Source organism: Platichthys flesus, chromosome 4, assembly GCF_949316205.1.
Source record: "Platichthys flesus chromosome 4, fPlaFle2.1, whole genome shotgun sequence".
Classification (NCBI taxonomy): Eukaryota; Metazoa; Chordata; class Actinopteri; order Pleuronectiformes; family Pleuronectidae; genus Platichthys; species Platichthys flesus.
This window is the reverse complement of record NC_084948.1, coordinates 1669485-1685000: the sequence shown is the minus strand read 5'-3', so window position 1 is coordinate 1685000 and position 15516 is coordinate 1669485. Positions and strand designations below refer to the sequence as shown.

The following is a 15516-nucleotide window of genomic DNA, read 5'->3' as shown; positions in this document are numbered from 1 at the left end:
AATTGTAAATAAACATGCCCCCATCGGGAAATTCAGGGTTAAGGGACGAGATAATCCGTGGTTTCCCCCAGAGTTGTCAGATACCATCCATCGACGTAATGTGGCATGGGCCAAAGCCAGAAAAAGTGATTTTGCCTCTGACTGGTCTATTGTCAGGCAACTAAGGAACAAATGCACTACTCTTATTAAAAAGGCTAAATCTGAATATTATTTATCTGTCACAACTGAGAACCTTAATAATCCACAGAAATTTAGGAAAGTAATTAAATCTATATCTGTAAGTAAAAGTCCTCCGGCTCTTCCGATATTTGTTCTAAAAGACTCGGTCCCAGTCTATGATAGAACTGAGGTTCTAAATTGTTTTAACAATCATTTTGTATTATCTGGTTCTTTGTTTGATTCTACGGGAGCTGCCCCTGTATTTCCCTGCACAGAAGCTCCAAGGTTTTCAGGAGAACCCTTTAATTTCTTACCTTTTACTGTGCAGCAAGTGCATCAAGCCCTCAAAACGTTGGCTAGCAGAAAATCCCCTGGACCTGATTCAATAGAGCCCTACATTTTAAAAATAGCAGCTGATTTTGTAGCACAGCCTCTTACAATCCTTTTTAATCTCTCAATTGAAAACAAAGAAATTCCATCTGTTTGGAAGTCAGCTTTTGTTACCCCCTTATTAAAAGGAGGTGATCCAGCAGCTTTAACCAACTACAGGCCAATATCAAATCTGTGTGCCTTGTCAAAAATTCTTGAATCTCTTGTGTGTGATCAGTTAAAAGAGTTTCTAACATTGAATGATCTTCTCTCAAAACTGCAATCAGGCTTCAGGAAAAAACACAGTACCATCACTGCAGCTACAAAAGTGATCAATGATATATTAGTTGCTCTTGATAAGAAGCAGCATTGTGCTTCACTTTTTATTGATCTGTCAAAGGCCTTTGACACTGTGGACCATGCTGTTTTAAAGCATAGGCTCTTTTGCTTGGGTTTGTCAAATCATGTAGTTTCCTGGTTCACAGATTATTTGAGTGACAGGACTCAGTGTATTAAATATGATGGTCTGTGTTCTGAATTTGTGAGTGTCCACAAGGGCGTGCCACAGGGTTTAATATTAGGACCCCTCTTGTTCATTATGTACATTAATGATTTGGGAAAAAACGTGTCAGATGCTCACATGCATTTTTATGCAGATGACACAATTATTTACTGTTTTGGATCAACTCCTGCTAGAGCTGTTGAATCTCTGCAGAAAGCTTTTGATGCAGTCCAGCACACACTCCTGCAAATAAAATTAGTCCTCAACACTGAAAAAACTAAACAAATGTTGTTTTCAAACTCTAAGAAAGTACCTCAAACTGTCCCCACAGTGTCCACTCTTGAGGGAAATGTCATAGAGGTGGTTCATATCTATAAATATCTTGGTGTCTTGATTGATGATTCCCTTTCCTTCAAACCCCACATTGACAATCTTGTGAAGAAATTGAAACTTAAATTGGGCTTCTTCTTCAGGCACAAATTTTGTTTCTCTTTTGAGGTGAAAAAGCGGCTTGTCACTGCAATGTTTTTATCTATATGATTTATATAATGCCTCAGCTAAATGTCTATGTAAGATTGATGCTGTTTACCATGCTTCTCTGAGGTTTATCACTAACTGTAGAGCCCTGACCCATCACTGTGAATTGTATTCTCGAGTGGGTTGGCCCTCTTTGTCCACCAGGAGGCTGGGACATTGGTGCACTTTTATTTTTATTTATAAGGCCATGCTTGGGCTACTGCCATCATATATTTGTAATTTAATCACACAGAAAAGTTACGGTCTGCGCTCAAACAATCAGATGCTTTTGTTAGTTCCATTGGCCCGCACTGAATCAGGAAAAAGGGCATTCGTCCACTCTGCTCCCACCACATGGAACTGGCTGCAAAAAGATTTTAAATTAAACGAAATGATTTCTTTGAACGCTTTTAAATCTACGATGAGAGCATTTCAGATCACTTCTTTTACTTGTAGATGTTTTTTATGAATTTTAATTTACTTGTAACTGTTTTTTATCATTTTAATTTCTGTTTATATGTTGTGAGTGTAATATTGTGAGTGTACATATGTTATTTGTTGCTGCCTCTTGGCCAGGTCTCTGGGAAAAGAGGTTTTTAATCTCAATGGGACTTTCCTGGTTAAATAAAGGTCAAATAAAAAAAAAAAAATTCCAGGACAATGTAACATCATCATTTCTTGTTTTTCAGTTGTCTAACATTGTTCAACATTGATGCTATGATAAGATGACACACAGAAACAACACAAATGCAATTCAATGCTTGACCACAGAGCATTGGCTTCTGTAAAACACCTCTGATCAAACCTGATATCTTATCATTTCCTTTATTCTGTGTATCTTGTTTTCTTTCAATGAAATGCTCAACAGAGGATTTAAAATGTCTCATTCTACTCTCAATCTGAACCTGGTGTTTGACCACGCCTGATCTTGTCTTGATGAGACTACACCCACACACAAACACAGCGGTTTGTGTGTCTCAATGGCTCCAGAGGAAATAACATTGACTTGCATCGACTTCCTGGATACTTACTCTGACCCTAACCAGAGTTACTACTTGTCTAACCCTAATCCTAACCCAAACCTCACATTAACCCAATCTTAATTTAAATTTAGCCTAACTCTAAAACATGTTCCATAGGAAAGACAAGTGTGACTGTGTGAACAGCATAAGCAAAACCTTATCCCCTAACCTTAACCATGACCCAATCTTAACCTAACCACGATTCCCTTACCCCAAACCTAATCAGGACGTTAAGAATGTTTGCATCGTTTAGTCTGCGCTGTGGTCCCCATGAGGTCTACTGGTCGGTGCTGGAAAAGGTCCACAAACGGCAACAAAAACAAGTACACACAGACACACTAACATAAAACATTTTCCGATCCATCCAAGTATTCAAATATACACTGGGTGTACATAAGGTGAATAATGCACTATAGTATGGGACTTCAACCAGCAAAAAAATATTCGCATGATTGATATATGTATTTAAAAAACACTTACCCCTCAGGTGCAGTCAGGAAGAGGTCTTCTCCATCATGGCACAGCTCCACAGTGGTGAAACCCGGCTCCTCCACAGAGAGTGCAGGCAACTCCAGTGGAGTTGCAGAAGGAGATGAGCAGCTCCCGCAGCATTCCTCCCCTGGAGAGCCCTCTCTGAGGCTTCTGGCCTCCAGGGCGAAGCCTGGATGGAGGGTTCCTCAATCCACAGGGTTTCCCTAAAACTTTAGCAGGGGATTAGGATGGTTGAGATGTGCCTGTTTTCCTTTGGACAGTCAGGACCACACCTGTCTCACTTGCCCAGATCAGCGCTGAGTCTGCCTGCTTGTCCACAGCCTACATGCACTCCCGTCTCTCCAGCATCCAACTTCCTTCCTCATGTCTCCGTCTCAATATCCCTCCCTGTCCCACCCCACCCCACTGCCGGGCTTTAGAGAGGAGCAGGATTACTGTCTCTTTCGATTACAGAGGCTGGCGATTACAGAGGCTGGATGGATGACGTCAGCCAGGCTTGACAGTCCCCTCTGATGAGTTGGCACACTGGGTTGCTGGTGCATCTGCAAGGAAACACACAAAGGACACACAAAGGACACACAGATGGCACACTTGAGTGTAACTGTTCACAAAATGGTCAGAAGATATTTTATGAACAACTCAGCATTAGTTCCTTTCTGTCTTTCAAATCTCATCTATTTGTCTCAGGCTCTCGTTTTCCAACATTGTGTGTGCTGTTGCTCCATGAGTGGATTTAGATTTGGACGTTTCATGGAATTAGCCCAGGGATCAAAGGCTCAGGGGTAGCCTGGGGATATATATATATATATATATATATACATATATATATAAAGCAGGCACCCACTATTGCTAAAGAGACAGAGCACTGTTAACAGCAGTGTGTAATCCCCTCTGTAAGCTAAATCAGCGGGCTATAAATGGAACTAGGTAGAGAAGTAGCCAGGGCAACATGAAGGGTGTCCTCTCTCTGCACATCTTTTCGGATTTTTAAAAATCTAAGCTGCCATTTCTAAGTGATCAGGACAGTACTTCTTTTTGACTCAAGTGCTTGTACATACATATTGTAAGCTAGGGACAGAAACACTATTAACCTGTGTGTGAGGATTCTGTTCATGTGTTCATTTCTCAATTCTGTTCCTATTCTTTCCTCTGGTTTAAGTTTACTCTATAATTCGGTTTTCCCTGCCTCTTGTTGTAGTGTTGTTACAAAAGAGTGATATCAGTTTAAAGAGATGTGATCTGGTGACTAATTTGACTCTGTGCATTAAAAAAAATTCTGAATACCATAACTAGTCTCCACCTTTGCTATTGCAAATAAGCAGCTCTTTTACTTCTGACAGCAGACAAGAATTTGTCAAATCCCCACAAACAGTCAGTGAGACTATTACTTGTGTTTGTCAGAATAGTTGATTGTCAATCACTTCCTCACCTGCTTGACACTGAAATCAGCAGATATACTGGTCAGTCTTTGGATAGCATTGATTATATTTTACTTTCTTTCTCCCTGCACAGTCACTTTTAATATGAGATCTAATGTTATAGTACCGAGTCTGTACAGTCGTGTATAAAGAATTTAAAGTCATTCAGACATTTTAATTTTGCATAACCATGTCTTTATAGTAAACAGCTTACATAGATTAAAGCGTATTTGCATTAATTTAAAATAACTATTATCATCGGGTGGCATTTTGATTTTATTTGGCAGTAAACTATTTGAAGACAGACTTGGAGGCTCGAGTCCTCCTGCAGTGGCCTCAGGTTTGGTTCCAACCGGGCCCTTTGCTGCATGTCTTACCCACACTCTGTCCCTATTTCATGCTCGTGCTTCCCTATCAATAAAGACAAAATATCAGAACTCGAGCAGTTACATTTTGTGCAGATGACTTGAGTAGAGGTGCAGAAGGAGATGAGAAGCTTCCAGTTGAGCGCTCAATGAGACTTTTGGTCTCATCTAAAACTTTCAGGGCTCGTAGGTCAACTATATGTTCAACAACAATTGCAGTACACAATACACCATATAATAAAAGTTGCATTAACTTTGAAATTCCCTGATATGTGTCTTCATGTGTTCTCCTTATAATAAATTCCCTCCCATTTATAAGAAAAAACTTCAAAGATAAACAAACCGGTTCCAAACTTCAGTTGCTTTCTCTGCATGTCTTTGTAACATGTATGGCATTCCCCTGCAAGACAGAAACAGGTAAAAAGCTATTTGTTTGTTTATATTTGTTTTATAAAGAAATGATATGCAAGTGAAGATAACAACACTGTGTGTGGGGGGTTTTGTTAGGGTAATTAACATCAGTTCCATAATATTGATGAAGTCAATGTCATTTTTTCTTTATGCTGCATTGTTTACACTGAAGCTACATTGGTTTGAAGGCGTGGGCTTTTGTTTGAGCCGTGTGTTTGTTGTCATTTCTTTCTGTAAAATCGGGTGTTTGTGTGTTGGTTGTTTTATGGCAAAGCTAAAGCTTGTGCCTTTGCTTCAATAAATGTGTTTCAATGAAATTTAATGTGGTTGTTACTTGATATATAACAAAAAATACATAAATCATGAGCAACATCAACAACAGCAACAAGAGTAATGATGATGATGATGATGATTCAATGGAGATAGAAATAATTCGCTCGTTCCTCCAACTCATAGGATACGCTTTCTCTCAATAATGATAATAATAATAATAATGATGATAATAATAATAATAATAGTAATAATAATAATGATAATAATTCGTCCGGTCCTCCATCTCATAGGAGGCGCTGTCTCTGGCGTGATTACATGTCTATTATTACACAGCACATGCGCGGATGCCGTGTTTCAAACGACTGGACGCGCTTGCGGCTTTGCGCATTCACCGAGCCTCACATTGTTTTATTTGTCAAGTTTATCTTCCAATAGGGATGGCAAGATGAAGCTTCATGAAGCATTGACGCTTTCCATCCAAATGGTTCACTCATGGGCCGAAGCTTGAAGGTGCTTCATTTGCTCTACTGTGCCATCAAGTGGACAACAGGCAGAGTGATTCTAATGACACCATGGAAGCTTTGAATTAAATAGATGAATGAGTGATGTTTGTGATGCAAATACATAAATGATGTACTTATAATATGATGTCTGTCTTTATGATTCAATGGCGGGGTCAGAAGCGATAGTGGAAACAAATTGGGCAGAGGGTTGTGATGGGAATGTGCCTAGGGATAACATTTAATAACATTTAACACATATACCACGTAAAATGATACGTAAAATGTTACGTAACATTTGCCTGTGTATTTAGTTTGTTAGTTATTTTGTTGCTTGTCTGTTTGATTAGCTGGCTGAAAGCAAATAAGTAGTAGGCTTACCTTTTATTGGTAACCAACTGTTATGGTTCATTGTTTCTGAAATAAGAGGCCTGACTGCTATGTTTACAGCAAACTTGAAATGTGCACTTTGAATTTATTTTGTAACGCCCTGTTTATCAATGTTGATTTTCAATAAAATAAAACATTTGCATTAAAGCAAGCCAATCCAATTTCCATGTTGATAAGTGCATGAAAATTAAATATAAATTATGGGAGGAAAAATGAAGGGAATTTTAGAATAGACAAAAATTTGTGATTAATTTTGAGTTAAATATTACATAAATGCGATTAATCGTGATTAAGTATTTTAATTGTTTGACAGCACTAATATATATATATATTATTTTTTATTTAAAAATTACAACTTTTCTACCAGTGCGGTGTCTTTTTTTTGCAAAAACACGCGCAATAAAGTCCCAATTCCACAAATGTAAACGCCCATTGCGTTTAGCTGCCCATTTGATTCAGAAACACACTCCAAACCCACGAACCGGGTCACGTGATACGGCCGGCTCGCGAGGCTTCGAACGTCACTGTTGAGAGTGAATTCAAGGCCAAATAAGCCTGAAAAGGCCTATAATAACAAAAATGTGGCCTAAACATGCTTCTGCGTTGTCACGGGCCCGTAAGCGCAAGAGCCCTTCCGGGTCCCTTACGTGCTTATGTATCCCTCCTTACGTGCTGACGGGTGTCGACCCCCTTTTCTAAAATTTACGGCAAAGCTCCGCAAGCTCACTCAGCCCGCAAGGCTGTGATTGGTCTGCTCTACAACCCTTCTGGAGCTGCATTTCCGGTTTCATGCCCCATAATACCGGCAGAAATCACGGAAGATTTAGAAGAACGAATATGGACCAAATAGAAGAGCACTTGGCAGAAGATATCCGATAGTATGATAACTTGTATAACCTGGCTACGAGGAGCCGCAGTGGCTATGTAAATAAATAATCGACGAAGAAGAAAGAAGGCGTCTCTAAGGTCGTCTTCGACAAAAAACATTACTCCGCCTAGTGTTCTGGCGCGGATTGCTTTGTGGTCTCTAATGCAACTGTATTTGTTCAGGAGGAGGCGCTGTTGCGCCTCATATGACATGGAGTCACCTGTGACTGATGACGTCACTACCTTATAACGGTGATGTTACCACCCTCTTTCTCTGACCTGACTCTCAGTGACAGCATTACGTTGTGATCACCTCTGCAATAAACAACGCTACTAGATAGATGGCTAAAGAAACGCACGTCTGTTCATCAGTTAGAATTATTATTCCGCTGTGCAGGTAGGCAGAAGATATAAGCTTACCTGTTAACAGTCACCACATACGTCATCAACACAAGCCTCGATCATACGGGCTTCACAAAAATCTTCCTGTATTCAACTCGACAAACACACTTCGAAGCCTCGGCACGTGACGTCAAATCACTATCGCCCGGTCCTCCGACTCATAGGAGGCGCTGTCTCTGGGGTGATCACATGTTTATTATTACACAGCACATGCGCAGATAAAGCGTTTTCAAACGGCTGGAAGCGCTAGCGGCTGTGGGCAGTGACCGAGCCTCACATTTGTTTTATTTATCAAGTTTATCTTCCATCATTCGTTTCTCCGATGGATTTAGAAACTGGAACTTACGAACCAGGGTTTGTCGGGATTCGGTTTTGTCAAGAATGGTGAGTCTGTGGCCAAAGGGAGGTTAGACAAGTCTACCTAGCTACTAGCTGCTACATGTGAATCTGACTTGGTTTAACTCTGAAACCGCTTAACACTCCGACTCTGTGTTGCAGTAACAACATGTTGTACCCTAAAGAAGACAAGGAGAACCGGGTCCTGCTTTATGCGGTTAGTGTCTTGTTGCCAGTGGTGGATTTTGCCTCTGGTCTGTATCACACAAAGTATCGAGTCCATCACAACTGTAGTTTCACTGTTGCTCCCTCATATATTTACCTGAAGCCCAAACACACCCGAGTGTTGAAGTGGTGTTCAAGTCCAACATCGAGTTGACAGACATTCGATGATCCTCCTCTATGATTGAGTTATGATAAAATCACGTCAAACCTGATGTGTTTCCCTGATATAAGTTCCATTCTCTGTAGAATCAGATATGACAAATGGCCACTGCTTCTTAGGTTCATCACAACCTCAACATATAAATGTAGTTTTACATTAAGATGCACTTAGCCTATAAGCTCTGTTCCTACTAGTACTGCACGACTTGATGACAAATATTACTTTGCAATTCGCGACATTATACAAATATAAAAGTGAGCCCCTGGGGATTGAAATCCACAGATTGCTGATAAAATAAAGTATATTTCTTGAACGATATCTTGAACTGAAAGATACACATACGTTATTTAAATGCGCTAACGTTTCACGAAATTTAATTTTTAACAATGACTACAAAATATGTCTTTCAAATAAAGGCATATATGCAAACTTTTTCTAGTAAAGAATAGTTAAATAAAATAACTAAATACATCCTCATAAGAATTGTGAGGTCTAAGTATGTTTCCTGAGGGATTAATACAAATGAAGAGCCAAACTATGATGAGTGTTCCGTAATGCTCTGAAGAGAGAAGACACCGTAATGACTCAAGTGTCTATGACCTGCCGCTGTCTGTGGCAACTGCCACGATAGGATGTCCATTGTATGCCTCTAATCCTTTTTTCTTGATTAATTGAAATGATCTCAACCCACAGTGCAGGAATTGTGACTACCAACAAGAGGCAGACAACAGCTGCATATACGTCAATAAGATCACACACGAGGTTGAGTAAGTAATAAAAAACACTGTGCCCAACTTTTTATTAAGAATGCGATTTGCTTGAAATTTGACTAATACTTACAGTTCATCAATCCCAGTTTAATTTCTGCTTTAAAATCTGACCTACTTCTATAACCACTAATGTATTACAAAGTGTGTATAACTGTTCAAATTGAAACCACAGAGACTACTTGGCTTTTCCACGATGAAGGAACCAAAATATTGAAAGCAACACGTTTCCAATGTGCTGACTTTGCATATTCAAGATATTTCAGTCAACCATTTATTTTTTATTTTTCTGCAGTGAGCTGACGCAGATCATCGCTGATGTGTCTCAGGATCCCACTTTACCAAGAACAGAGGATCATCCCTGTCCCAAGTGAGTTAAACCACACACACTTTTTGGGGACTTCTATTTATTTGGTGTTTTATAATAATTATAATCTTTATTTATTACGGTGCTTTACATAATCAAAACAACAGGGATCATACAAGTGTAATCACAAAAACAGTATCAATAGAGCAGTATAACAAGCAAAACATATTAAGAAAGCTAAATTAACAAAATACATAAATAAAAAATTAAGAGGATCACAGGAAGGTTAGTGTATCAAAGTGCTTTTATTCTTGACCAGCAGCTAACCTCTCTCCATTTTGAATTGGTAAGACAGACTTTCAAAGTTTTTTGGCTTGTTATAACATTGTGGTCGTATTCAGATATCAGATACCTTTTATCGCACTTCTTGTACATGTAAGCAAAGACACATTGCTGAATTGAGAAAGGTAGATAATATAGTATTTTCTAACCCAGTTGTCACCTTTTATGACAAAAAACCTGCTGCATATATATTTAGGGATACACAAACTAAACATAGACTTAGTGAGTTTAAATAAGTACCTCTCTGCTGTAGTCATCTAATTCACACTATTACTAAATTGATGACTCATGGTGGTAGTCACCACACAGACACCCCACTCAAGACAGCACACCACTTATTGACTTTATATGGACATTTTTGAAAGTAATTATATTGATTAAAGAATCTGACTAGATACACTCAAACATGCAGGGGCAGTGTGGAAATTGTAAAGGGCACTGACTATTTTATCTTCACCAAGAAGGTTATGTTTTTGTTTTTTTTGTAGGATTATGAAAAAACTTCTTAACCAATTCTCATGAACATTTTTGGAAGAGCACAATTACATTTTGGTGCAGATTCAGCAATGTTTTTTCTATATCTCTATTAGTAAAACTCTAGTATTATTTATTTTAATATGTATTTGTATTGAATGTTTTGTTTACATTTTAAACTTAGTATTTGTTCCCCTGCATAAACATTACTTTACCTATAGAGCACAGTAATGTAGTTTTAGACTGTTACTGATTTTGCACTTACCATGTCTCTTCCCAGATGTGGTCACAAGGAGGCAGTGTTCTTCCAGTCCCACAGTATGAAGGCAGAGGTAACTATGAATTGAATACACTGTGCATGACCTTTAGTCTTTAGATAGTGTGTATGGATGAGTTTATCAGCTTTCTGTGGTCAGCATGTCATTTTTCACTTGTTAATGAAGTGGCTTGAGGACAATATTGTACCCACCTTCCCCCCTCATATACACTTACCCACCATTCTACCATGGTCAATTATGAAAAGCTCTGCAAGGAAATATATTGGCTTTGTCATCAACAAATCTTTTGTCTGGATTTCATCAACTGAATAGAAGCAGTACTTTTTTAACTAAAGCTGTGTTTTTCTTCCAGGATGCTATGAGACTGTACTATGTCTGCACGGCTCCTCACTGTGGACACAGATGGACAGAGTGAAGCTGATAATAATGTGTCAATTTATTTTTAACAGTTGTCATTTTCAGATGTTTTTGTTAGATTAAAAGAATCAGTAGTTTAACATGTCTCTGAGTCTTTATCCAAACACACACACGAACACACACACCTGTGCTTTTGGCCGCATGGATAGTTAATTGTCATTAACCGTTTTAAATACAGTTTCCGGGAGTTACACCTTTTTGTGTTTCCTTTGACTCCTGTGACATTTGGCATAAACTTTGACGCAGTCATGTCTGATTTAGAGGAAATAAACCACATTTATTTGCTAAACATAGAATATTTAGTTTCAATCCCACTTCCTCTTTCTTCCCATGTATATTCCAAACCGGTACAGTTGTTGTGTAACTGCAGCTGATTACTCAGCCGTGGAAAATAACATGAAGGTGTACTTCCCATGACCACACCTCCTGAAAAAGCAGGCTCTGTGATAAGGCGGCTGCACCCTCTGCTCAGTCAGAATAACTGAAGGCAACATGCATCAAGTCATGGAGCAAAATGGTATGAAAACAAACTGCCTTCTCTAGTTCAATGATTACTGCCACTGAAATTTTCACTGAAGATGTAAGCCAATGTTTTATTTAGAATACGATTCTGATTGTCTTTCAGTGAGGATAGTGTCAAGAGTGCAGTGGCGAGCAGCTCCACCTAAACAGAGGGAGAGACAGAAGAGCCTGGCCCGAAGAGTTGTCATACACCACACGGCAACCCCAAGCTGCCGCGGCCTGGAGAAGTGTAAGGAGCAGATCTTCAGCATTCAGAGAGATCACATGACAGAGAGAGGCTTCAGTGACATTGGATATAAGTGAGTAGCTTTGTCTTTAAATGTCATGGACGTTTGGTAACTGCCAGTTTTCAGTCTTCACAGATTCTCAGAAATACATTGTGTTTGTTTCAGTTTTCTCGTTGAAGGAGGAGGCATCGTGTTCGAGGGCCGTGGTTGGGGTGTAGTCGGGGCACATACCAAAGGCAACAATCTTGACTCCCTGGGCATTGCCTTCATAGGCAATTTCAACAGTAAGCTTTAGTTGTATCATTATATTGACGCAACAATAACAGCACATCCAGAGGTGGCAGAAGTACACACATTCTTTAATCAAGTTGAAAATCAATCATTCAAATTTTATTTGTATAGCCCACATTCACAAATGTGCCTCAAAGGGCTTAACAAGGTGAAACCTCTTCTCCCATAAGCCTTACTAAAAAACTCCTTAAGTGGGAAACCTCAGTCGCAAGTGAGGGATCCCTCTCCCAGGATGGAGAAATGGCAGTAGATGCTGCTAATCAATCAATCAATCAATCGATCAATCAATCAATCAGCTAATAAGAAGATATTAAAGAAGTTACAGAGGTACAGATACTGGTAGTGTTAAAAAAACTACCACATGTAAAAGTATAAGTTATGAATCTATTTCTTTGCTCGAGTAAAAATATAAAAGTAGAGGCATTGAAATGTCCTAAGTTTCCCTAGGACATTTCTCCCAGCTGTATCTGTACAAATCCATCTGAGACCCTTGTCACGTCAATACATTTTGGAGACTGTGTAACTTTAACCACCAGTTCAAATAGGATATGAAACTAAAAACAAGTTGAAGCAAGAAAAGATTTGTGAGCATGAAAAACTTTCAAGCAGAAAATTCTTCACTTTCTTCTTCTCCATCTTGATGCGTCTTTTACGTTGTGTTACTTAGGTTGTGTGTGATAGTCACTGATAGATATTGAACAAGGAATCTTCTTTTCTGTTTTATTGTCCATTTAAGCTGAAATCTGTCTAGATGGAGAGGTGAAGTAAAAATTTGTAGAATAAAAAAATACTCAAGTTAAGTTCAAATACCTGAAAAATCCACTACAATACAGTCATGAAGTATTTGTAATTAGTTTCTTCTAGGGATGGGCATAATTAATCGACGATCGATTAATTGATCATTAAGAATTTCGTCGAGGACATTATTTTTTCATCGAGGAAATCTATTGCATGTTCGCTATGTGTCGGGAGGCTGGAATATCCGAGCTGCCCTGGACGCAGCACAGCGAGGACGTTAGCAGCTGCAGCAAGCAGTCCGGTGCTAGCCTCCGCTCCGCTGCTCGGCTTCATGTCCGCACACGGACCGTCAGTTCAAGCGGAGGGGAACCCAGACAGACCCGGGGCTGGGTGCGGGGCTCCGGGAGTGAGGGCGTGACAACAAATCGAGCTAGCTGTCAGCGGCTAGCTGCTGCTCACTCATCGGGGCTAAAGAGTACAGCAGCGCATATTTTCAAGTGTAACCATTGAACTGATCCCGTTTAACTGCCACAAGAGTTGTTCATCTTGTAATAAAGATCTCAATTTGACAGCATTTTTATATAGCCTATAAATAGTGAATTTTAATTCAAAAAATATTAATGATTAATCGAAAATCGATCGATTAAGACCATTTAATCGAATGCCCATCCATAGTTTCTTCCCACCTCTGAGCTCATCATGTGTGTATAGGGTGTAGGAGCATATACAGCTGCAGTTTCAATGAGCTTTCAGCACAGAGATAAAATGCTTTTTGCTTTTGATTTCAGATGATGCACCAAGCAAAGAGGCGATACTGTCCGTCAAACAGCTTTTGCAATCTGGAGTTTCCCAGGGCTTTTTATGTAAAGAGTTTTCTCTGTTAGGACACAGAGACCTGGGTGACACAGAATGTCCAGGAGAGAACCTTTATTCTGCACTACCGAATCTGAGGGGAACCACATAAATCCTGCTGGCCGTGTTGGAGGAGGATTCTTTCTGGTATGAATAAGAGATTATTGTATGAAGCACGGGTTCTTTCTTTTTTTCAGTCTTCAGTTGTAAAAGAAAGATTTTTCCCACAGATTTCACATTGAATTTGCTGCCTTTTTCTCTCAGAGGAAGTCATCAGAATCTGAGTTTATTGCCAAGTAGGTTTACACATACAAGGAAGTTGCTGTGGTATGTTTGTGCTTATGTATAAATATAAAAGTTTAGTATAATAGATTAAAACAACAGATTATATATTTTAAATACTAAAACGAGATATATTTGTAATATGAATATTGAGATGATGAGACCCAAAGCCTCTCCCCGTCAAGGGCAAAATGTTGACAAAAAAAATTAAATTGTGGTGTACAACACATTTTTACATTTAACCCATTCTAACAACCAGCTTTTAGAAATAAATACCAATTGCAAATCCAGGGCCACAGCTGTGGGCACATCCTCATGGATTGCGATTTGTGGATTGCATGTCGGAAGTTGCGGTGGTGGATCCAGTGTCGTGGATTCTATGTTGTGCCGGCTGATCGTAGTGGGAATGACGGATCCTTTGTCGAGTTGGGAGTAAGATAATGGTGGTGGACCACGACAGAGGTGGCAGCTGATGATGGATCCTGATCTTGCTTATTGCTCACCACATGATTGCAGCAGGACTACTACTTGATATGTAGAATTTAAGTTATCCTTCATAATGTCTACCCTCATCAATGCTGCTTAAAACTTTATCTTGATGATGTTTTCCTATACATGACATCTATTGCACTTCTGTCCGTCCTGGGAGAGGGATCCCTCACATGTGGCTCTCTCTGAGGTTTCTATGTATTTTTACTCTTGCTGAGGGTTAAGGATATGAGACAAATTGTGATTTGTTAGTATGGTCTATACAAATAAAATTTGATTGATATTCTGATTGTTTTATTAATTGATTAAAGTAATTCAGTTTGCGTTGTAAACCTGCATATTTGGGATGGGCTCTTCCCCTGGTCTGTATTAATGCTGTGGAGCTACATCATGATTATTTGTCATTACTGATTCACTTTTGAATTGTGTGCTCGACCCTGTGTGCAGAGCTTTTTATAAACCCTAACACAAACCTTATACCCCAGCCTGTCCACTGCGAGCTACCCTCTTAACAAAATCCTGACTGTTTGCTGTCCTGGCTCCTAAGTGGTTGTGCGAGCTCCCCAATGATATCAGGATTTTTTTTATGAGTAGCGATTTAGTAGCACTTAGTCGCTTTGGATAAAAGTTGTCAGCTAAATGAAATGTAATGTGCCTGGTTTATCTGTAGTGAAGATTTGATCGTCAAGGTTTTTTCATTCAATAATTTCTGTTCAGTCATGAGGCTCATATTATTTAAAATTATGTATTGAATTTATTTTTCTCTACATACAGTGCCTTGCATAAGTATTCACCCCCCTTTTTCCCATTATGTACTGTTACTAACTGGAATTCAAATAGACTTAAATAAACTTTTCCCGTTTGATCAACAAAACATGCATAGTACTTTGGAGGTGCAAAATAAATTTTATTGTGACACAAACAATAATGAGAACAAAAAAGTTGACATCTGTTGGGTGCATAAGTATTCACCCCCCTGTGTCAATACTTGGTAGAACCCCCTTATGCTGAAATTACAGCTGCAAGTCTTTTGGGGTATGTCTCTACCAGCTTTGCACATCTAGAGATGGAAAGGTTTGTCCATTCTTCTTGGCAAAAAAGATGAAGCTCAGTCAAATTGGAT

At 39.2% G+C, this 15516-nt stretch overlaps 3 protein-coding genes across 5 annotated transcripts in view; 2 read left to right on the top strand and 1 right to left on the bottom strand.

Moving 5' to 3' along the window:
- lbhl (LBH regulator of WNT signaling pathway, like) overlaps positions 1-7829 on the bottom strand; it is a 17332-nt gene extending 9503 nt beyond the window's left edge. The window contains exons 1-3 of one of the 2 annotated variants that reach the window (XM_062385656.1): positions 7705-7829; positions 5187-5243; positions 3049-3602 (exon numbers count right to left, since the gene is read on the bottom strand). The gene's annotated coding sequence lies outside the window, so the exon portion shown is untranslated. The remainder of the gene's footprint in view (positions 1-3048; positions 3603-5186; positions 5244-7704) is intronic. The other variant, XM_062385657.1, reaches the window with a different exon arrangement.
- A 57-nt stretch (positions 7830-7886) lies between these two features.
- On the top strand, positions 7887-11072 carry polr2i (RNA polymerase II subunit I). Its single transcript, XM_062385658.1, has 6 exons — positions 7887-8070; positions 8185-8239; positions 9101-9174; positions 9470-9544; positions 10578-10629; positions 10928-11072. The coding sequence occupies exons 1-6, from the start codon at positions 8009-8011 to the stop codon at positions 10988-10990; spliced, it is 381 nt and encodes a 126-aa protein (XP_062241642.1). The 5' UTR covers positions 7887-8008; the 3' UTR covers positions 10991-11072.
- Positions 11073-11179: 107 nt separating this feature from the next.
- On the top strand, positions 11180-14679 carry pglyrp5 (peptidoglycan recognition protein 5). Of its 2 annotated transcripts, none has more exons than XM_062385655.1 (4): positions 11180-11509; positions 11618-11813; positions 11907-12025; positions 13655-14679. In XM_062385655.1, exons 1-4 carry the CDS (start codon positions 11485-11487, stop codon positions 13732-13734), a joined length of 420 nt encoding a protein of 139 aa, XP_062241639.1. In that variant the 5' UTR covers positions 11180-11484; the 3' UTR covers positions 13735-14679. The 2 variants fall into 2 exon arrangements, with proteins under 2 accessions (XP_062241639.1, XP_062241638.1); XM_062385654.1 differs by having other exon boundaries at positions 13559-14679.
- The last annotated feature ends 837 nt before the right edge of the window (positions 14680-15516 follow it).